Source organism: Microtus pennsylvanicus, chromosome 8 (genome assembly GCF_037038515.1).
Source record: "Microtus pennsylvanicus isolate mMicPen1 chromosome 8, mMicPen1.hap1, whole genome shotgun sequence".
Lineage (NCBI taxonomy): Eukaryota > Metazoa > Chordata > Mammalia > Rodentia > Cricetidae > Microtus > Microtus pennsylvanicus.
This window is the reverse complement of record NC_134586.1, coordinates 55,202,214-55,221,652: the sequence shown is the minus strand read 5'-3', so window position 1 is coordinate 55,221,652 and position 19,439 is coordinate 55,202,214. Positions and strand designations below refer to the sequence as shown.

The 19,439-nt window shown below is 51.9% G+C and overlaps 1 protein-coding gene across 2 annotated transcripts in view; it reads right to left on the bottom strand.

Moving 5' to 3' along the window:
• Positions 1–254: 254 nt before the first annotated feature.
• Positions 255–19,439, bottom strand: part of Wnt7a (Wnt family member 7A) — a 50,389-nt gene continuing 31,204 nt past the window's right edge. For both annotated transcript variants that reach the window (XM_075983483.1, XM_075983484.1), the window contains exon 4: positions 255–2,547. In XM_075983483.1, coding sequence (XP_075839598.1) covers positions 2,068–2,547 — 480 coding nt within the window. In that variant the 3' untranslated portion in view covers positions 255–2,067. The remainder of the gene's footprint in view (positions 2,548–19,439) is intronic.

Here is a 19,439-nt window from a genome sequence, read left to right as displayed (position 1 = left end):
TTGTTGCAGCTTCTGCTTGGCCAATAGAGAAAGATGGGCACAGAGAGGTTAAGTGGGCTGCTCTAGAACACACAGCCAGTTTTGAACCCAGGAAATTCTGTCTGTCTGTCCGTCTATCTGCCCATCCACACTCCCATCCATCTAGCCATCCACCCACTCATCATTTATCCATGCATCCATTCATCCACTCCTTCTTTCCAGTCACATGTCCATCCACCTAGACACCTAAGTAGAAGGGAAAAATTAAAAATGCATTCAAGGGAAGAAATCCAGCCGTGTTTATTTGTCATGCTGTAACCCAGGTGGGGAACTGGACATGACCTCAGCACTGAGGGGCTCCCAGCACACAGGCCGCAGAGCTCAGGGCTGTGGTCTCACAGGCATTCCAGTTTCACCAGCAGCAGTGGAGACAGAGTTCAGAGTGGCAGTCTCTTGGTGGCTCAACACCATCAAGGTAGTTCCTTGCTGCCTACCTTGCACCCCGCTCACAAATATAGTCACTGAGTAATACCCCATGGGACCACAGACGCTCGGGCAGACGGCTCCATGCATGTGATCTGATTTCCCAGGCACGTCCACATGTGAGCGCTCTGGAGGTGCTTCACAGTGCGTGTAAATGTGCATGCCTGCACGCAGGTGGAAATGCATGCAACACACATGAAATACCCCCAGCTTTCTGGAGGGCGTTCCTGGTTGAGAGCCTCAGATGCAGTTGGGTCTGCAGCAGAGGGGCCACACCCACCACTTTCACTATGGTTGGTCAAGGATTCTTGGCTTCCTCCTTCTCCCCGCATTATGACCCCTTCTCTGAGGATGGCACCTCACCTGTAGGCACATAGGCTGGGGTGGGGGTGGGGGGTCTCAGCATCCCTGAGCTGGCCTCTGCCTGATGATGGATGCCAGGTCCCCTGATAATCAAAGTGTTCAAGACACGGACTCATCTACCACTGTAGTTCATCCTGAGGTCGCCTCCTTAGATTCCCATTCCAAGAACCGAGCTTAGCGAGTTAAGGCTGGGGGACGATTCCCTCTCACTTAATGCAGATGATACCCCCGCCCAAGCATCTGGGAACTGCTATGGCCCCCTTGGCAAATGGAACTCCAAAACCCAGCTGTATGAGGGTCCCCAAAGGACCTGCCCACACACCTGGCCTCGTCCCCCTGCCCCTGAGTGAGTACCAGTGTTAAGAAAAAGCACAGGCCATGGGGTAGCACAGGCAGACTCCATATAAATAAAATATCCATAGAAAAATAGTCTCTTAGAAACCCTTTTATCCAGTGGTTCACTTTCCAGAGATGGGAACTGCTGGGAGTTGATGACTCCTATCCCCTCGCACGCACTATTCCCAGCGGGACTTTTCTAACAGTGAGGTTTGAACTGAGGAAGGCAGAAGAATCGGGGTATATCCTGGAGAAGAACAACTCCAGATCTGGACCAGTTTAAATTCTGGATAGGTAGCAGCAAACAGCAAAAACAAAACAAAAAAAATACAAATGTGTGTGCATATATATCTCTATGTGTATAAAGACCGTCTGCTCTTTGTACCTAACATCTAGGGCTGCAGAAGGGTACTTGCAAAATCAACTAGTAGAAACATCTGCATAAAGAATAATTATGTACAGTTGTTCATCGCTCCCAGTCCTGGTGACAAAGTCGTCCCACCAGAACCTCAAGCAGTCCACTTTGATTGCAGAAAACGGATCCTGACGAAGTGGAAGAATTCTCTTTAATTAAATAAATTAATATTATTTCTTATCAGAATAAACTGTTAAATATTGCTATGACGAGGCCCGAGGCTCCAGAGCGCCTGCCACAGAAAACTTTGCTTCAGCTCTGGAGGGGCCCCGGGCGGTGTCAGGGGGAGGGCGGTCGAGCAGCATTCGTGTGGAATAGAATGGGCGAGGCCTCTGAGAGGGTCTTCCCACAGGAGTCTGCAGGAAACCTAGGATACCCTTCCCCCTCAGCAGAAAAGACAAGGTCAGTGCTTCCGTGGTTCCCTGTGAGTATCCAGGCAGTGGCCAACAGGGAGACTGCGTCCTGCCCGCGGTCTGACCCGGGACCTCTTTTCACTTGCATGTGTACATCTCGGTGCGCTCACTGCACGTGTTGCACTTGACGTAGCAGCACCAGTGGAATTTGCAGTTGCATTGCCACACTCGGGCATACTGGTGTGTGTTGTAGCCGCGGCCGCAGCACATGAGGTCACAGCCACTAGCTTGAGGGGCTGTCTTATTGCAGGCACGGCCCTGCGTGCCCACACTGCCTGTCACTGGGTCCTCTTCACAGTAATTGGGTGACTTCTCAATGTACACCAGGTCAGTGTCCATGGGCTTACGGTAGGACAGGGGTTTCTTGATCTTCAGGAAGGTGGGCCTCTTGTTCCGGCTGGCACGCACCGGCTCCACGTGGACGGCCTCATTGTATTTGTCTTTGAGCACGTAGCCGAGCTCTCGGAACTGCGGCAGCGTGGTCCAGCAGGTCTTAGTGGTACAGGAACCTGACACGCCATGGCACTTACACTCCAGCTTCATGTTCTCCTCCAGAATCTGCAGGACCAACAGGGAAAAGCACAGAACTTGTCACTGTGGCTCACGGCCAAGCGCAGGCCCAGCTTACCCTCCAGGCCCTCTCGGCCAGCTATATTTTATTTTCTTCTTTGGTACAGGAAACCTAGGCCTGGACCTCTGCCTCCACAGCCTGGTCGCAGTGCTCTCCCTGGGTGTGTGTGCCCTGTTTACTCCCAACTTCTTCACATTCTGCTCTCCCGGTTTGGTGACATTAGCCCAACTCAGTCCAAATGCACACCAGTTCTCTTTGGTTTGAGTAGGCCTGAAATCAGTTTTGCACCATGTTTACAACACAGGAAGGTTCAGTTTAAAAGACGGGCTTTTCAGATTCCTTGCCAAACCTGTAACATCTGTCAACACTGAGTGAGGACAAAATCCTGCTTCACCTTGGCCGGTAGAGATGTCAGACCAAAGTCGGCACAGTTTCTCTGGTGTCCTGCAACAGCCATGGCTTATACACTGCCCAGGGGCACCTGGCAGCAGGTCCTTGAGCTGAAGGCTGGTCTCCAAAACTCTAGGGATATAGTGACCACCCCACCTCTCCCATTAGGCCTCTCCTCTCTGCAACTATTTTTGCCCTGAGGCTGTGGTGACCTTGAATGGTCCCTTAATCAGGTGAAGTCCAGCCAAGCTCTGCTAACTCTGCACTCTGAAAGTCTCAGAGATCTCACTGAATTCAGTCACAACTGCCCTGGCCAGGACTGGTCACTCACTGGGCAGCCAGCTGCCTCCCTGAGGCACCTACAGCAGCAGAGGAAACCTATGTAGGTCACATCCTTTCATCCTAGCTCCCACCTCTCGAGGCCGGGCTAGACCCTGGTTTCTGAGCTGCCAGTCCTCCTATGTCCCCTCCCATGCTTCAGGTCAGACATGGTGGGGCTTTGAAATCCCTACAGTAGCCCGTCTCCAACACCTTTCCAGGACTAGCCCCCAGCAGGTACTCAGAAGACGGCCATTTGAACTACTCTATCAGGTCACACCTCTGGGTCCCAGGTTAAAGGAGGGTGGATAGGCAGGCTAGGGTCTGCCACTCACACCAACACATCACACAAAGGGAAACCCAGGAGAGAATAACTACACATCGGGCTCTAGCCTCAGCTGGCTGGCCCTTTGGAAGATGCTGGGGAGTTACTGCTCCTGCAGGATTCCCGCTGGACTGTATTGTAGCATGTGCCCTTACTGTCCCAAGTAGGACATCTTCTTGTCCTGGGCTCACAGGCCTCCAGTCCCAAGCAGTGGGCCACCCTTTTAGACCCACTGATTTCGTCCTATGGATTAAGAAACCTGTTTGAGCAGTTCTATTCTGATTCAGCTCATATGCCAGGAAAAAAAATCTACCTCCTCCAGGAAGCCTCCCCTGATTATCAAGGTAGGCTCCTTCCATTTGTCCGTCCCTGACTCTGTCTGTCTCCTGAGCAGTGTTGAGCCTCCCATATTATCATGTTCTCAATTAAGGCAGAGCTCTTTGGGACACAGAGGAACTCTGCCCTAGTGGCCTGCCTCAGGGCACTTAGAGCCAGAGGGACAAGTGCCTGGCCATTCCAACTGAGGCAGTGACACAGGTGGGTAACACCCAATCCAAAGGTTCCTCAAGGCTTAGTGTCTACCTGTCTCCTACAGAGTTCAGATCTGAATTCCCCTCTCAGCCTCCACTTCCGGAAAGCCCCAAATGGGACAGTCATCAATCCATGACAACTGACCTGTTGTAGCAAGAGTGCTGACTTCTGTTTGCAAGGAGGGTGGAGGGCTGTTTGGCCTTAGGGGCATTCTATCATTCCCTTGTTCATTTTGCAAAGGATGCGCGCTCTATGCTGCTGGCATTGCTTTGGGCAGAGGCCGGAAGCATCCTCTAGAAGACCTGGTGACAGTGGACACGGGCCCTGCCTGTTCTGAGGTGCAGCCTCTTCCGTCTCCGAGCTTATGGTTCCAGACCCAAGGTAGCCATGGAACACACAGAAACTTGTTGAGCACTGTGGGCTAAAGGAATAGGAAAGAACACTTGGGGAAGGCTAGGGTGGGCTTCAGGAAGACAAGATCTGCACAGGACCCAGGGAATAAGAAGGACTGACTGAAACAGCAATGACTGTGCCCGTGTGGGTGGGATACAGACTCTGGGAGGTAATGGGAAGGAGGTCCTATGGCTGGAGGGTAGAGGCTCAGGGGGTCAGGGCTGAGAAGCTGGCCAGGCTGATTCTTCAGGGCAAGCAGCATCTGGCTCATCATATAGGTAGCCACAAGATCATTAGGTTTGAAAAGACAGTGGCAGGAAAGACACTGTCCTCTGTGCAGAGGCCAGAGATGATGCAGGCAGAAGACACGGGAAAAGAGACAAGGCAAAATGTACAGTGACTGCGAGTGAACCAATCACAGGGGCTGCTGGGTGGGGAATCCTGCACTGAGTCAGGAGGCCGGAAGCTGGGCTTGAGGAAGAGCGTGTGCCCAGAACACAGGGAGCACATTCAGGATGTGGTGGCCTCTGCAGAGCAGGGGGGTCAGAATGAAGGGCCTCTGCAGAGCAGGGGGGGGGTCTTCTGGTACAACATCACCTGGCATGCCTAGTGGGGGTCATGTGGAGTCCCAGGAAGAATTCTGTTCCTTCTACAGACTAACACGAGGTGAGTAAATGCACCAGAAGAGAAGCAAGCACCCAAAATCTTAATCTTAAAATTGGTTGCAAAAGCACCGACTGGGAGAGACTGAGAAAGACTGAATGCTTCAATGAGCACAAACTACTAAAAGGCCAGCAGTCTGAGGCCATGCTGCCGGATGCCTAATGCACACCCTCTTCTAGAGTGGAAGAAGAGCAGACAAGCCTGGTGGTGCACCCCTGTCACACCAGCACTTGGGAAGCTGGGTGAGGAGAATTGCTGGAGCGGGGTCCTGTCTGTCAAAACGCAGACAACCAGGTATAACATGACTAGTGGACCGGTCAGAGCAGCTCAGCCTGGAGAAAGCAATGTCCAGGGTCCCTGAGTCCCTGGACTCTGTGGTCTCACAGACTCTGCATTCCTGTCTGGGACAGGGCAAGCAGGAAGGATGGTGTAACTAAGGGGCAGGACTTGGACCCTGGTAGGAGGGTCTTCATGGGCAGCAGAGCATGCTCAGTGGGAGGCTAGCCTTCTCTCCCCAGCTCACCCCTGCTGGGATGGGGCTCAGGAGAAAGGGAAAGTTACCTGTCTCAGAGCTTATACAACTAGCAGTTGGCTCCACAGAGGGGCTTCCTGCACCCAGTGGGTGGGGCTGCAGCTGAGATCCTTCTCTGTCTCCCAGCAGTGCCCCAAACCTGTCTAAAGCAGCAGGAAGGATTTTCCGCACCGCCGGAGGGAAAGACATCCATCTCTTTCTGACAAGTCCTCCAGGAAGTGCCAACAATGTACCAGGTGCTGCCCAGAGCCCAGAACTCCTCAGGGTGGGGTGCTCAGGTTTGGGAAGGCCTGGGGAGAAATTTGGCTCTAGAAAATTCCCTGACTCATACAAAAAGCCAAGTAGATACTATCAGAGTCTGCCTGCTGGGCCTGCCCCAGCCTCTCACAGTGGCGGCGGCAGTGACACGGAGGACCCGGAGGACAGGATGGGTTTTGAGAGGAAAGAGATTGGACATGATCTCCGGATCCCACTCAGTCCATGCCGTAGGGCACCTGTTACCAAAGTGTGGGTCACGCTCCACAGCATCCAGGGGTCATCTCATTCTGCATGTTGTTTCCCTATGTTGAACATCACTGTTTCTGTCCATGACCCCCAGTCAGGAGCCACACTGAAGCTATCCGAGCTTCTCAACAGGATCGGGACTTCCTGCTTGTTGGGCTGGATCACCTCTGCCGAGCCCTCCTCAGGAATGTGCCTCTGTCTAGGAATGCACCACCCTCCAGGATCTCGGGTCTATTCATCTGCACAGGTCTGGCCTACCTCAGCAGGACATTCTTTTTTGGTTCTTTGTTTTCTAGCAAGGCTGACACGGCGAACTCTGGCTCCTCAGTGAGGTTTTCCCTGACCACCAAAAGTCCATTGGTCACTGTTTCTAGCTGCCAACAGCCCCCTCTCCAGTTCCCATCAGATATCTCCCCAGTTCCTATCAGGCAACTGCTCCAGTTCCTATCAATCCACTCTCCCCAGTTCCTACCAGTCACCCCCCCCAGTTCCTATCAGTCAACCCCCCACCAAGTTCCTATGAGTCAACCCCCCAGTTCCCATCAGTCATCCTCCAGTTCCTATCACTCAACCCCCTAGATCCCATCGGTCCCTGCTTAGTTCCCACAGCCACTCCCCCTTTCGCTCCCACCAGTCAGTACTCCCAGTTCCCACCAGCTACTTCTCCTAGTTCCCACTAGTCACTTCTCCCAGTTCACACCAACCATTGGTAAGGATCAGCTGGTGACTTGATCCAGTCGCAACCAATCAGAGTAAGTCTTGGGAATTGGGTGTGAACTGAAAATATGTTGGTTGGTTCTCACTAGAGATGAACAAAAGGGAAAGTGAAGCCCACAGCTGTGGACAGACATCTGGCCAGCTCGGGAAGCTGAATCTGGTACCAACTAAGAGAGCGAGATGGGAAATAGGGATGCATGCAGCTGGGAATAGTGCTTGTGCCCAGGATCAAGCTGGACCTGGATTCACTGTCAGAGGACCCTTCAGTCCCAGGAATCAGCAAGTTCTCTGTCCTTGAGCCAGCTGGAGTTGTGTTAATACACTGTGTGTGTGTGTGTGTGTGTGTGTGTGTGTGTGTGTGTGTGTGTGTGTGTGTGTGAAATAGTCTCTAGTTGATTTGGGGTCACAAACAACATGGTGTGGGTTGCTAAGGACTGATTTGAATATTAAAGAGGACTTGGAGGCAGGTCCGGAGGTGCGAGTGGGTAAAGCCTTGCTGTGGGAGTGGAGGACAAGCTTGGATTCCCAGAACTCACACAGAACTGGTCATAGTCACATGTACATCTGAATCTGAGTGCTCCTTTAGCAAGACAGACTGTGGAGACAGGAGACTACCCAGGAGCTAGGAGGCCAGCTAGCCTAGTGTCTGTCACAATGAAGAGCAAAGAGACCCTGTCTCAAAGAAGGAGGGAGGTGAGGAACGATACCTGAGGTTGTCCTCTGACCTCCACACACACATGTCCTACAGCACGTGTGTACCTGCACACACACACACAACACCACCCCTAAACAATTCAGAGGGTATGGGGAGGTCAGGGCCTTGGGGTCTGAGAATCTGAGTTAGCTGACCTTGCCTCTTCTTTCCCTGGTCCCCTCTGAGGCATCAACTCTGAGTCATTTGTGCCTCAGGTGGTGAGCAGGGATCCAGGTGATCAGACTCTCTGTGGTAGCATGCTGTAGCAAAACATCCTGAGGCAGGGAGCACTTGCCCTTCCCCACTGCTTCTCCTCCTTCCTGCTCCTCCCCACTTCTCCTCCTCCCACTGCTCCTCCTCCACTGCTCCTCCTCCCACTGCTCCTCCCCCACTGCTCCTCCTCCCACTGCTCCTCCTCCACTGCTCCTCCCCCACTGCTCCTCCTCCCACTGCTTCTCCTCTCACTCTTCCTCTTCCCACTGCTCCTCCTCCCCACTGCTCCTCCTCCCCACTGCTCCTACTCCTCCTGTTGTTCCTCTTCCCTACTGCTCCTCCTCCCACTGCTCCTCCTCCCCACTGTTCTTCCTTCCACTGCTCCTCCTCCCCACTGCTCCTACTCCTCCTGTTGTTCCTCCTCCCACTGCTCCTCCTCCCCACTGCTCCTACTCCTCCTGTTGTTCCTCCTCCCCACTGCTCCTCCTCCCCACTGCTCCTCCTCCCCACTGCTCCTCCTCCCCACTGCTCCTACTCCTCCTGTTGTTCCTCTTCCCTACTGGTCCTCCTCCCACTGCTCCTCCTCCCCACTGTTCTTCCTCCCACTGCTCCTCCTTTTCCCACTGTTCTTACTCCTGTTGTTCCTCCTCCCCACTGCTCCTCCTCCTCACTGCTCCTCCTTTTCCCACTGTTCCTACTCTTCCTGTTGTTCCTCTTCCCCACTGCTCCTCCTCCCCACTGTTCTTCCTTCCACTGCTCCTCCTCCCCACTGCTCCTCCTCCCCACTGTTCTTCCTTCCACTGCTCCTCCTCCCGCTGCTCCTCTTCTGGCTCCCCAGCCTTCACTGCTCCTCCCCATCTCACTCCTCTCCTCCTGCTCCCCTCCCCTCTTCCTCTGGCCCATCCATCATGAGCCAAAAGCTGCCTTGTACTTAGCTGCAGCTGTGTTCCTCTGGGCGACTCAGATGAAAGAGGGAAGCGGCTTTTTTCTGTAAATACTTGGGGTATTTTCTCTTTGGTCGCATTCTTTAAGGCGCATTGAGTGCACTCACTTCAAGCCAGCATCCCTGTGTGGCTCAGGTAGGTGCAGGCAGAGTTGCATTCCACAGACTGGGGCCCTACAGCCCTTGTGCTGCAGACCTGCATGGAGGGCATGCCCAGGAAAAAGGGCTCTGGGCTCAGCCAGAGAGGTTTTCTGGTGTAAAGCAGACGCCACTGAAAAGCATTGTCTGTGGGTCACAGGGGACCAGAGGCTGTGTGTGACTCCCTGCTGTCCTTGAGCTACTGGACTTGTCTGGAACCTGTCCTCTAACTCTGGGGTCTTATAGGAACTTGTCCTTCAGAAATGGCCCAGTCTTGTCTCCTCTTAGGTTCACACTCCCTAGGTACACCTGTATGCCTGGCATGGGTCTGCTGTGGTCAAACAGCCAGATGCAACAAGTGTTTACACACACATAGACACACACACACACACACTCTCTCACCCTCACAGCTCCACAGGTTACACACCCTTGCATTCATCACCACAAGCAGTGCCAGGTTTCATCTGCATATATATTCATACCCTCCCTCAAAATCACATGTTCACACGCCTCCACACACCACACGAGACACATTCATGTACTTGTACACTTACACAATGACACATTCTCACTACACACACACACATACATACACACATGTTCAAATTCCTGGCACATGCAAGCTTCCATAAACACGAGCATATGCACACCCTCAGACATGGTGTGAGCCCAGCTGAGAGGCCAGCAGAGAGACTCCTGCATGGCAGTGGGCCTGGGCCAGGCCTCAGTTTCTCCCACTGTAAGCTGAAGCTGCTGTAATCCCTTCACAGAGGTCCCAGGGACACTTAGAGCCATTTCAAAAGGGCAGCAACTGAGCCCTGGGGACAGTAGCTGCTCACAGTCTGCTCACAGACTCCTGCCTGGTGTCTCTCCTGAGCTGATAAACGGATAGCTGTGGCTTCAGGACTGTCCTGTGGTCCAGGCTGAGTAGACTGTGGCTTCAGGTGAGACAGCTGGCGGGCCCTGTCTGTGATGGGAAAGATATAAGGTCGGCAAACCTACATGCTTCCAGCAATCTCTGTGGTGTGAGCAGACTTTTGTCTGTCTGCTCTGTTTTTTCTTTCATTCTCATTCATCTTTGTACCACACGATCTTATTCCTGGGCCAGGCCTAGAGGCAGGCAGCCGGGTAGGCAGAGAGAAAGAGAGAGACTTACGCCGTAGGGTGGGCAGCAGTAGCTCATCAACCACCACGGGCAAGAGGCTGAAGCCAGCTTCCAGCAGCGGTGGCTCTGAAGGAAACACTCCCCTCCTACAACCTGTCTGGAAGATACTGGTAAAGTGGAACGCTCCACTTCTGGGGGTTGTCTCAGTGGTAGAACACTTGCTCAGCGTGCAGGACATTCTAGGTTCAATCTCCTGTAGTAGACCACACTTGTTCTCTCTTTCTCCCCCCTCCACACACACACACACACACACACACACACACACACACACACACACCAATCCAGACAAATGAAGTGGTAGCAGCCTTGGGCCATGGCTCACCTCGCTCAAGCTGTTAATAACGCTAGGATCGGGCTCTCAAAAGGGAGGGATTGTGGGTGGGACAATGGATTTCTCTTCAAATCTTTGATTGAACAGTAGGGGCCAATGCAAAAAAGCACTCACCAACCTGCTGCTTTGACCGGCCCCTGGAGATCTAGGATATGGATGGCCTATGCAGCCCACTCTTGGAGCAAACATCTGTCAATCCCTCCTCCTCTTTTGACTCTAGACCTGTGCCCTTTTGTAGACAGCTCCAAGGTGGCAGAGCCTGGGCACATGGACAGAACTAAAGGCAGACCGGAAGTCACAATAACGGTAGGTGGAGTGGAACAACTCCCAGGGCCCTCAATGGACAAATTTGCTTTGATAATGTCTTGGAAATGGAGGCTGCGCTGGGCGGTGGTGGCGCATGCCTTTAAGCCCAGCACTCGGGAGGCAGAGGCAGGCGGATCTCTGTGAGTTCAAGGCCAGCCTGGTCTATAAGAGCTAGTTCCAGGACAGGAACCAAAAGCTACAGAGAAACCCTGTCTTGAAAATCAAGAGAGAGAGAGAGAGAGAGAGAGAGAGAGAGAGAGAGAGAGAGAGAGAGAGAGAGAAAGGGTGGCTGCTTGTCAGAGTCCAAGGGGCCACGGGAAGGGGGGTCAGTCACAGGACTCCGTCCTTAGGGCTGTTTTCACTCAGCAGCTAACCACCGAATACCCTGTGACCTGAAGACTTGTTTCACGTAATAGCCAGAGCTCCTGCTGGCACCTCAAGCTCCAGCAGACCTTATCTCAAAACAAGCTGTGTAGATTTCTCTCTCCTAAACCCTCCCACTGGCCTTTGTTTCCCCGAAAACCAGAGGCTCAAAGGCATGCACTTGTGTTTCAGATTGCATGCCCGTGCTTGGTTTATTTCCCCTAAAAAGATCTGAGCTGGAGATTAATCTCTGCGTTTTGTTTCAATTTGACACTACAAACTGTGGTCTCTCAATAGAGTGGAATAGTCTTCTGCCATGAAAAGGAAAGAAATGTTGTTACCCAGATTTCTGTCACCACCGCAAAATTACTGAGGTCACCAGTTCACGGGGGGGGGGGTAATAGGCTTATTTGACACATGTGGTGTCCAAAGTCTCTTTCCAGGCTTGCTTTGGGGCTGTGGTGTCACAGTGCCTCATGGTGGAAACACTCAGAGGAAAGCTGCTCATGGTAACCAGGAAGCAGAGAGAGAAAGAGACACACACACAGGGACAGAGAGACTAGAGGTTGGATAGATAAGGGTCCCGTGCTCCCCTTCAAAGACATGCTCCCAGACCGCTAACATTCCCTCTCTAAGCTGGCAACTAAGTCTTTAGCAGGTGGGCTTTGTGGAAGAGGCTCCAGGTCCCAGCCATATGCTACAATATGGAAGTGCCCTACACACGACAGTCATGAACAAAGCCTGTCACTGGACTACATGCAATATGATCCCACTTACATGAAACATGTAGAATAGCCAAATCCATGGAAACAGAAACTAGATCAGTAGTTACCAGGAAACTGAGGGGGAGGGAACGACGGGTAAGATGATGGCTGATGGGTTGACTTCTTTTTTCCTTTTTTTAGATGGAGGGGGTCTCACGTAGCCCAGACTAGCCTTGAACTCCCGGTCCTCCTGTGTATGCCTCCCCTCTACTGGAACACAGGCCTTGTTGGTTTACTTTTGGCCTGTGGCAGTCAGTACGTACTAAAACCTTTTTGAGTATTGAAGGTTTTAAGTTTATTTTGGTGGTCGGTGTGTATCTCTACGAACCTATTAGGAACCACTGAACTATACGCTGCAATTGTGTGGCATATGAATGGCTCAATAAAGCTACTGCAAAAATCAACATTGACAACAATTTTTAAAAACCCTTATGGGAAGCCAGGCGGTGGTGCCACACACCTTTAATCTGAGCACTTGGGAGGCAGAGGCAGGCAGATCTCTGTGAGTTCGAGGCCAGCCTGGTCTACAAGAACTAGCTCCAAGACAGGCTCCAAAACTACAGAGAAATCCTGTCTCAAAAAACAAAAACAAAAAAACAAAACAAAACAAAACAAAAAAACCCCAAACAATAAAAACAACCCTATGGGGCCAGCAGCCCTGAGCATAGTTGCTCCTGTGTGCAAAGTATGACCCTGGCCTGGTGTGTGGGTAGTGCCTACTTTTCATCCCAAGCTTGGCTTCCCAGCCCTGCAGAGTCAATGGGGGCTGAATTTCCAGAAGTCTGGCCTAGGTTCTCATAGGTTCTGATTCGATGTGCTTGTGAGGCTTCCTGGAGGATGGGACTTGTGAGTTTTGAGGCATGCAGAGAAGCTTGTCCAGGGCATGGCCAGTAGCAGAAGTACCTGGGCAGAAATCCAGATGATGCCAAGACCAAAGGGTTAGAGAGACATAGGAGAGAAGTTGGGTCCAGCAATGTCTAGGATAGGAAAGGAAGGAGTATGGAGACCCCACAGACCTCTGGATAGATTTGCCGGGAGATTGTATACTGGGCCAAACACTCGTTCTAGAGGCCGGCACACACCTGGGCTTCCCTGGGGTGGGGATGTGGGCAGTTACCAGAGGCCAAGTGGCAACCTCTTAAGAAAACAACTTCACCCTACCCTCTGGGGCCCAGGATACCTGCTGCCTCTCAGCCCTGCCAAACACCCTCAGTGAACAGTTGGTACCAGGCATTCCTGGGAAGCATTATTTATTCTCACTCAAGACCCCTGTGCCTGCGACCGTCTTGCTTGGGGCACTTTCCCCTGGGTCCTCAGCTTCGGCACCCTCCTCTGTCAGACTCTCTTGCACACCCCTGATTTGGATCCTCCCAGCCATGGGTTTTTAGAGGACTTGCTGGTTTCACTGCGCAGAACCCTCTGCTGTGGGGTCCATGAGACATCTAGATTAGGTCTCCTCCTGGGAGATGCTCAGCAGGCACCTGGGAGTGAGAAACGGCTGGTCTCAAGTAGCTGGGACATACACGCTGGGGCATCTCCTCTGAGATAGACCTTTTCTAGCTGGGACTTATATTTCATTTCTGTAGGATGGAACTGGGGTTCTTCCGGTTGAGTGTCTGGTCTTGACCCCACAGCAATTCCCAGTTGAGTACAATGGGCCTCTCCCCTAGGCACAGATGGCAGGCATGGCTGAGGCGACATGGACTTCCTGGTGCTGTTCTAAACTTCAGGATCTGCTGCAGGAGCCAGGACCCGGAGCTCCCAGGGACTTGGGCTCTCCCAGCCCTGCCAACCAAAACCATTCTAGAGTCTGTCTGGCTTTAGGGTCCAGGCTACCTCAGCGGATCCACAGAAGTGAACGGGGCTGAAAGTTCTCCTGAAGTCATGTCATGCTAAAAGTAAAAGACTTGGAGTATCTTACTGTGGAGGAGAAAGAGCTTTCACTTCAAGTCCCGGGTCTGTTACCTCCTGGCTGGGTGACTCTGAGAATGTTGCCTAGAGTCTCTGAACCTGGTTCTCTGACCACAAAACCAGGAACTGATAAGACAAGCTACTGCCGGGCTCTGTGAGCTAAATGAGGTGGAGAGCAGATCCGCTGGCCCACCTGGGAGAGGAAGGGGCTGCGGGACCTAGTACAACCTCCTCGTTTCCCCGGGAGTGTCCTCAGCAGAAATTCACATCTGCCTTAGGGACCTGGGAAGTGAAGCTGCCTCTCCCCAGCCAGTCCTAAGTCAGATTTGGAGCATCCAGTGGAAGAGTGGGCATCGTGGAAGCAATGTGATGTCCTGAACTAAAAGGTGCTATTAGCACAAACACAAGAGCATGGACAATTATCACGGAAAAGCAGCACACGAGACCTCGGTATTCTTATACTAGTTACGTGCTGAAGAACGATAATAGGTTAAATAAAATATATTATTCCCTTAACAGCATCCTTTCTTCCCTCTTCAGTGCTGAGGATCAAAGCCAGGGCCTTGTGCATGCTAGACAAGTGCTCTACCCCTGAACCACATCCCCAAGCTTCTTTTTGTCTTTTTGATGTGGTCACTAGAACACCTTACCCATGTGGCTTATCTTAGATTTCTATCGGATGGCACAGGTCGAGGTCCTTGCTGCCCAGTTGTGGTCCTAAGGCCAATGTCACAGGCTGTTTTTTTATGGCTATAACTGAATATTAGAGAGAAGGAAACTTCTAAAGAATACAGAACTATTCAGCTTAGTTTTGGTGGCCGAAAGCCTAAACACACGGTGCTCACATCTGGGAGGACCTTGTGCCGTGTCACAACATGGCAGAGTGTCTCATGCGAGACAGGATAATGCCGGAGCTCAGGTCTTTCCTCCTCTGCTTCTAAAGCCACCGATGCCATTCTGAGGGCTGGCCTCAAGACTCTGTCTGTCCCTAATCACCTCCCAAAGGCTTCACCTCCAGATCTCCACTTGGTTTTGGGGATTAAGTTTCCAGTACCCAAACTTTTGGCATATACATTCCAGCCCCAGCACCCAGCAGCACCTACCTCACTGGGGAGGCTACTGGAGACGTAGAGGGCCCTGCCCAGACCTGCCGTCAGTCAGAGGGTGTTTCCACCCTCCAGGTGGTTTATGGCCATATGAAGTCTGAGGAGCCCTGCAGGATCCTGAGCTTTGGGTTAGGTTGTGTGGTGAGGGGCATGAGGAGTCAGCCTCAGAAAGAGAGTGGGAGCCCATGCCTGTAGATACACCTGATCTGTGGTAGCCTCCAAAGCCACCACTTGGCAGAAAGCATTCATTCTCTCAGAGAGAAAAGAAGCAGGGCACTGGATAGTTGTACCCCACATCAGTGGGCACCAGTAACTTAGGGCAGGTTGAGAAATCTTACCTCAGAGGACAACTGAAAAATGGATCGATGCCCTTAAAATCGCAGACTTAACCCCGCCCCCACATTCCATTTCTTTTTCTCTCAGAAAACTTGGCCAACAGCACCCAGGGGCACTAAATATAGACAGGGTGAGGGAGTAAATCACGGAAGTGCCACATGTTGCCCAGGGCCTGTTTCACGGTTGGGCTGCAAACCATTGAGAACTGGGAGCTGTAATTAAAATGCTGATGGCCTCCCAACTGGGAACCCTTCCAGGGGAGGAGGGAGGGGGCCCTCCACAGTAAACCATCCCAGGTTCAGTGGTCTCCACCGGCTTCCAAGACAGCCAGACACAACCGTCCTTGTAAACCTTCACACCCAAGAGGCAGGTTGTTCACCTCCCAGGCGTGCCTACTCCCAGCAGGCCTCTCACACGCATGTCCCCAGTGCCTCCCTGCTCCTACCTGTGACCTTGTCACCTCTATAGTCACTGCTCACTTGCTGAGGCCACACTGGCCTCTGGGCTATTGAATGCTCTGACTCAAGTGGTATTCCCCAGAGGGCTCAGTTTCTGTTCACGGTTCACCTTCTCAGAGGGCTCCTCTATCTACCCCCAATAACATCCCATTCCTGTCATCTCTGCCCCTCACTCTGCTTTATCTTTCTGACATGACATTTATTACTCTTTGACAATGGTCCTCTCTCCATCTATTTGTTGTCTGACTTCCCCCTGGAATGTCAGTTCCATAAAGGCAAGGGCCACACCTAATCCCAGAGCCTGACACAGTACCGGACACACAAATAGGTGCTTGCTGGCATTTGTTGAGTGAATGAATGTGTGGATTTGCAACCCTTTCTTTCAGCTGGTCTGGTGATCTCACTGGGAAAGTGTCCAACTTCCCAGCAATGAGCTCAGCTTTTTACTCGTTCATTCAATCAACTATCTTTCCAAATAACTCTCCATCCACCCACCCACCCATCCATGCATCCTGCTGTCCTTTCCAACCTTACTGGTCCATACTTCAAATATTGATATGCACATTCATCCATGTGCCTATGATCTATCTATCCATTCACCCTCATATCATCCATCCACCCTCCAACTTTCCCACCGAGTCATTTACATGTTTATCTATCTATCTATCTATCTATCTACCCATCCATGCATCCATCCATCCATCCACTCACCCATCTATCCTCCAACTTTCCCACCCAGTAATTCACAAGTTTATCCATCCACTCATCCATCCATCCATCCACTCATCCATCCATCCATCCATCCACTCATCCATCCATCCATCCATCCATTCACTCATCCATCCATCCACTCATTCATCCATCAATCCATCCATCCATTCATCCATCCATCCATCAATCCATCCATCCACTCATCCATCCATCCATCAATCCATCCATCCATCAATCCATCCATCCACTCATCCATCCATCCATCAATCCATCCATCCATCAATCCATCCATCCACTCATCCATCCATCCATTCATCCATCCATCCATCCACTCACTCATCTATCCTCCAACTTTCACACCCAGTCATTCGCATGTTTATCCATCCATCCACCCACCTACCCACCCATCCACCCACCCATCCGTCTTCCATCTTTCTCACCCAGCCATTCACATGTTTACCCATTCTATCCCTCCATTCATTCATCTATCCATCCACATCTCCATCCATCCATCCCAAATCCCTCTTTTCTAACTATATAGCTAACCATCTCTGCATCCATCTGTTCAGCCACCCTTCTATCCACCCCCCCCCACGTATCCATCCATCTTTCCATCTTCCGCTCACCTACATGGCCATTCACCCACACACCTAGGTGGCCATGCTACCACTTGGCCATCTGTTCCTTTCCACCAGTCCCCACGCAGAGGCCTCCTCTTCTGGGTTCCCACAATGCCCTATGCTCCTCTGTGTCAGACACGGTTTCTGCTGTGAGGTCTCCATGCAATCGTTCACTTTCTCCCCGCACCACCACACTGCACACCCCTCAAAACCAGAAACCAAGCTTCCTCTCTGCCGTCCAGAACTGACACATTACAGGTGTCAGCACATGTTTCCAGAATGAGACATTTCCCCGTCCCTATCTTGGCTCAGGATTTCTGACTGCATTGAGGTCTCCCTGAGGGAGGGCAGCATTTTGTCATCTATGTATATGTTCATCTCCAAAATGCAGTTAACATGAAGTAGACACATATAACAAATAAAGTGAGCAGGCACAGAGAGACTTGAGTATAATGAACATGGGTTCTGGCCCTGTACTTCTGTGTGCATATTCTGGCTCTTTATTTATTGGCCATGTAATCTTGATCTTGGGGAAGTGACTGACCCTGCACCTCAGTTTATAAAGGAAGATTATGAGAGTGGTCACCTCGTGGGCTCTTAGGAGCACTGTGTAAGATAATATGTACAAAGTACTTAGAATAATGCCTTCCGTATGATAAGAGCTGCATTAAAACAAACCTTGTCCCATTGAGTAAGTGGGACAGGGATGGAGGAGACAGACCCTTGACCATGGGTGGGGGAATCTTCGGGCCTGAGCCCTCCCACTGGAGGCCTTCTACAGCAAGCGCTCTGACTTTTCCCGGTCATGTTGGGATCACTGGCAAACTCCCAATATTATGTCAGGTGGTCGAAAGTGCTATGTGGGAAAACAAAACACGGGCGGGAACAGGAAGTGGTGAGACAGATGGGGGCAGTTTCCAGTGGGGTGGTCAGGAAAACCCTTCTTAGGTGATATCTGAGCAAGGACTTGAGGATGTGTGGTGGGGTGAGTGTTGGGGGCGCAGCAATGAGAAACTGGCAAGTGCAAAGGGCCTGAGGCAGGGGAATACCCAGCATATCTGAGACCAGTGAGGAGGGCAGTGGAGGAGGAGGATACTAGGCAAAGGGGAAATAGGATGTTGAAACAGAGGAGGACCGAGGGAGGGTCTTGTTGGATATTTTGAAGATTTTGGGATCTGTACTGAGATAGAAGGGAAGAGTGTGAGGTTATGACAGAGGGTGGGAGATGCAATCTACACGTGAAAAGACTGCAGCATCAAGTCTGGGGGCTGCCAGGAAGAGGTGCCGATGAACCGGAACACCAGGCAGGGGCAGGTTCTGCTTGCAGGAGATTTGAACTCAGGGTCTGGTGCACAGGTGACTTCTGGGTATCTGTAGTGGGCAGAAGTAGGGCAGTAGGTGAAGCCCCACCTGTGAGACGTGAAAGGAAGTGTGTAGCCAGAGGCAAGGCCACGCTCTGTCCTTGGATGGCACCCGCTTCCTGAAGCAGGGCAAGGCTATTCTAGGCCACCAGGCAGCCTGCAGCCGGGAGGAGGGAAGCTGCTGGATGCAGCAGGCAGGAGCGTGGACAGAAGTTCTGCTTGTAGATAAGGCTTTGTGGAGAAGTTTGCAGGTCCTGGACAGGGCTCTCTACAGAGGAGCTGCTTATGTGTGACTGACTGACCTAGAGATCCATCTCAGGGACCTCATAGTATCACACAGTGACTTGGTCTCCTGTGGCCCTTTTCAGAAGTAACAAATCTCAGTAACTTCCAGGCAGCTCCTTCTGCCCAGATCTCTCCAACAAGCTGTTTGAACAGGGCTTCAAAGAGAGAGGAGCACACAGCTAGCAAGAGCTTTAGGAATAGAACAGATTCTAGCCAGGCGTGATTGTGCGGGTCTTTAATCTCACCACTCAGGAGATAGAGGCAGGTGGATCTGTGCAAGCTCCAGGCCAGTCAGGGCTACATAGTGAGACCCCGCCTCACCCTCACCCCTCATTTAAAAAAAAAACCTACAACACGACTTTGGCTTTCATGTTACTTCTGCAACCCCTGCTTCTAAGACTCATGAAGTATCAGAGTAGCTGCACAGGGCTGCGAGCTTTCCACAGAGGAAGATTGGCCATCCAGGACTTTGCAGGCAGTGGATCCTCTGCTCAAGGGGATCCAATCCAAGACGTCTATTATTGGTGCCTCAACTCCCCCCCCCCAAGGGGGAAAGAAACTGAGCCTCGGAGACAGGCAGCTATTCAAGATCACACAACAAACAAGCAGCCCAATCAAGCCTAGGAGGAAGCTCTTCCCATGCTCAGGCCATTTCTATTGCCAGCACAGAACAAAAGCCCAACTGGAATTCTTGAGAGTTAGAGCAGGGTGTGGCCAGCAACCCCACCTGCCCAAAGGAGAACAGCTTCCTGCAGCGCAACCCTCGGGTGCACAGAGGCCCACCAGAGCCTCAGGGGCCAT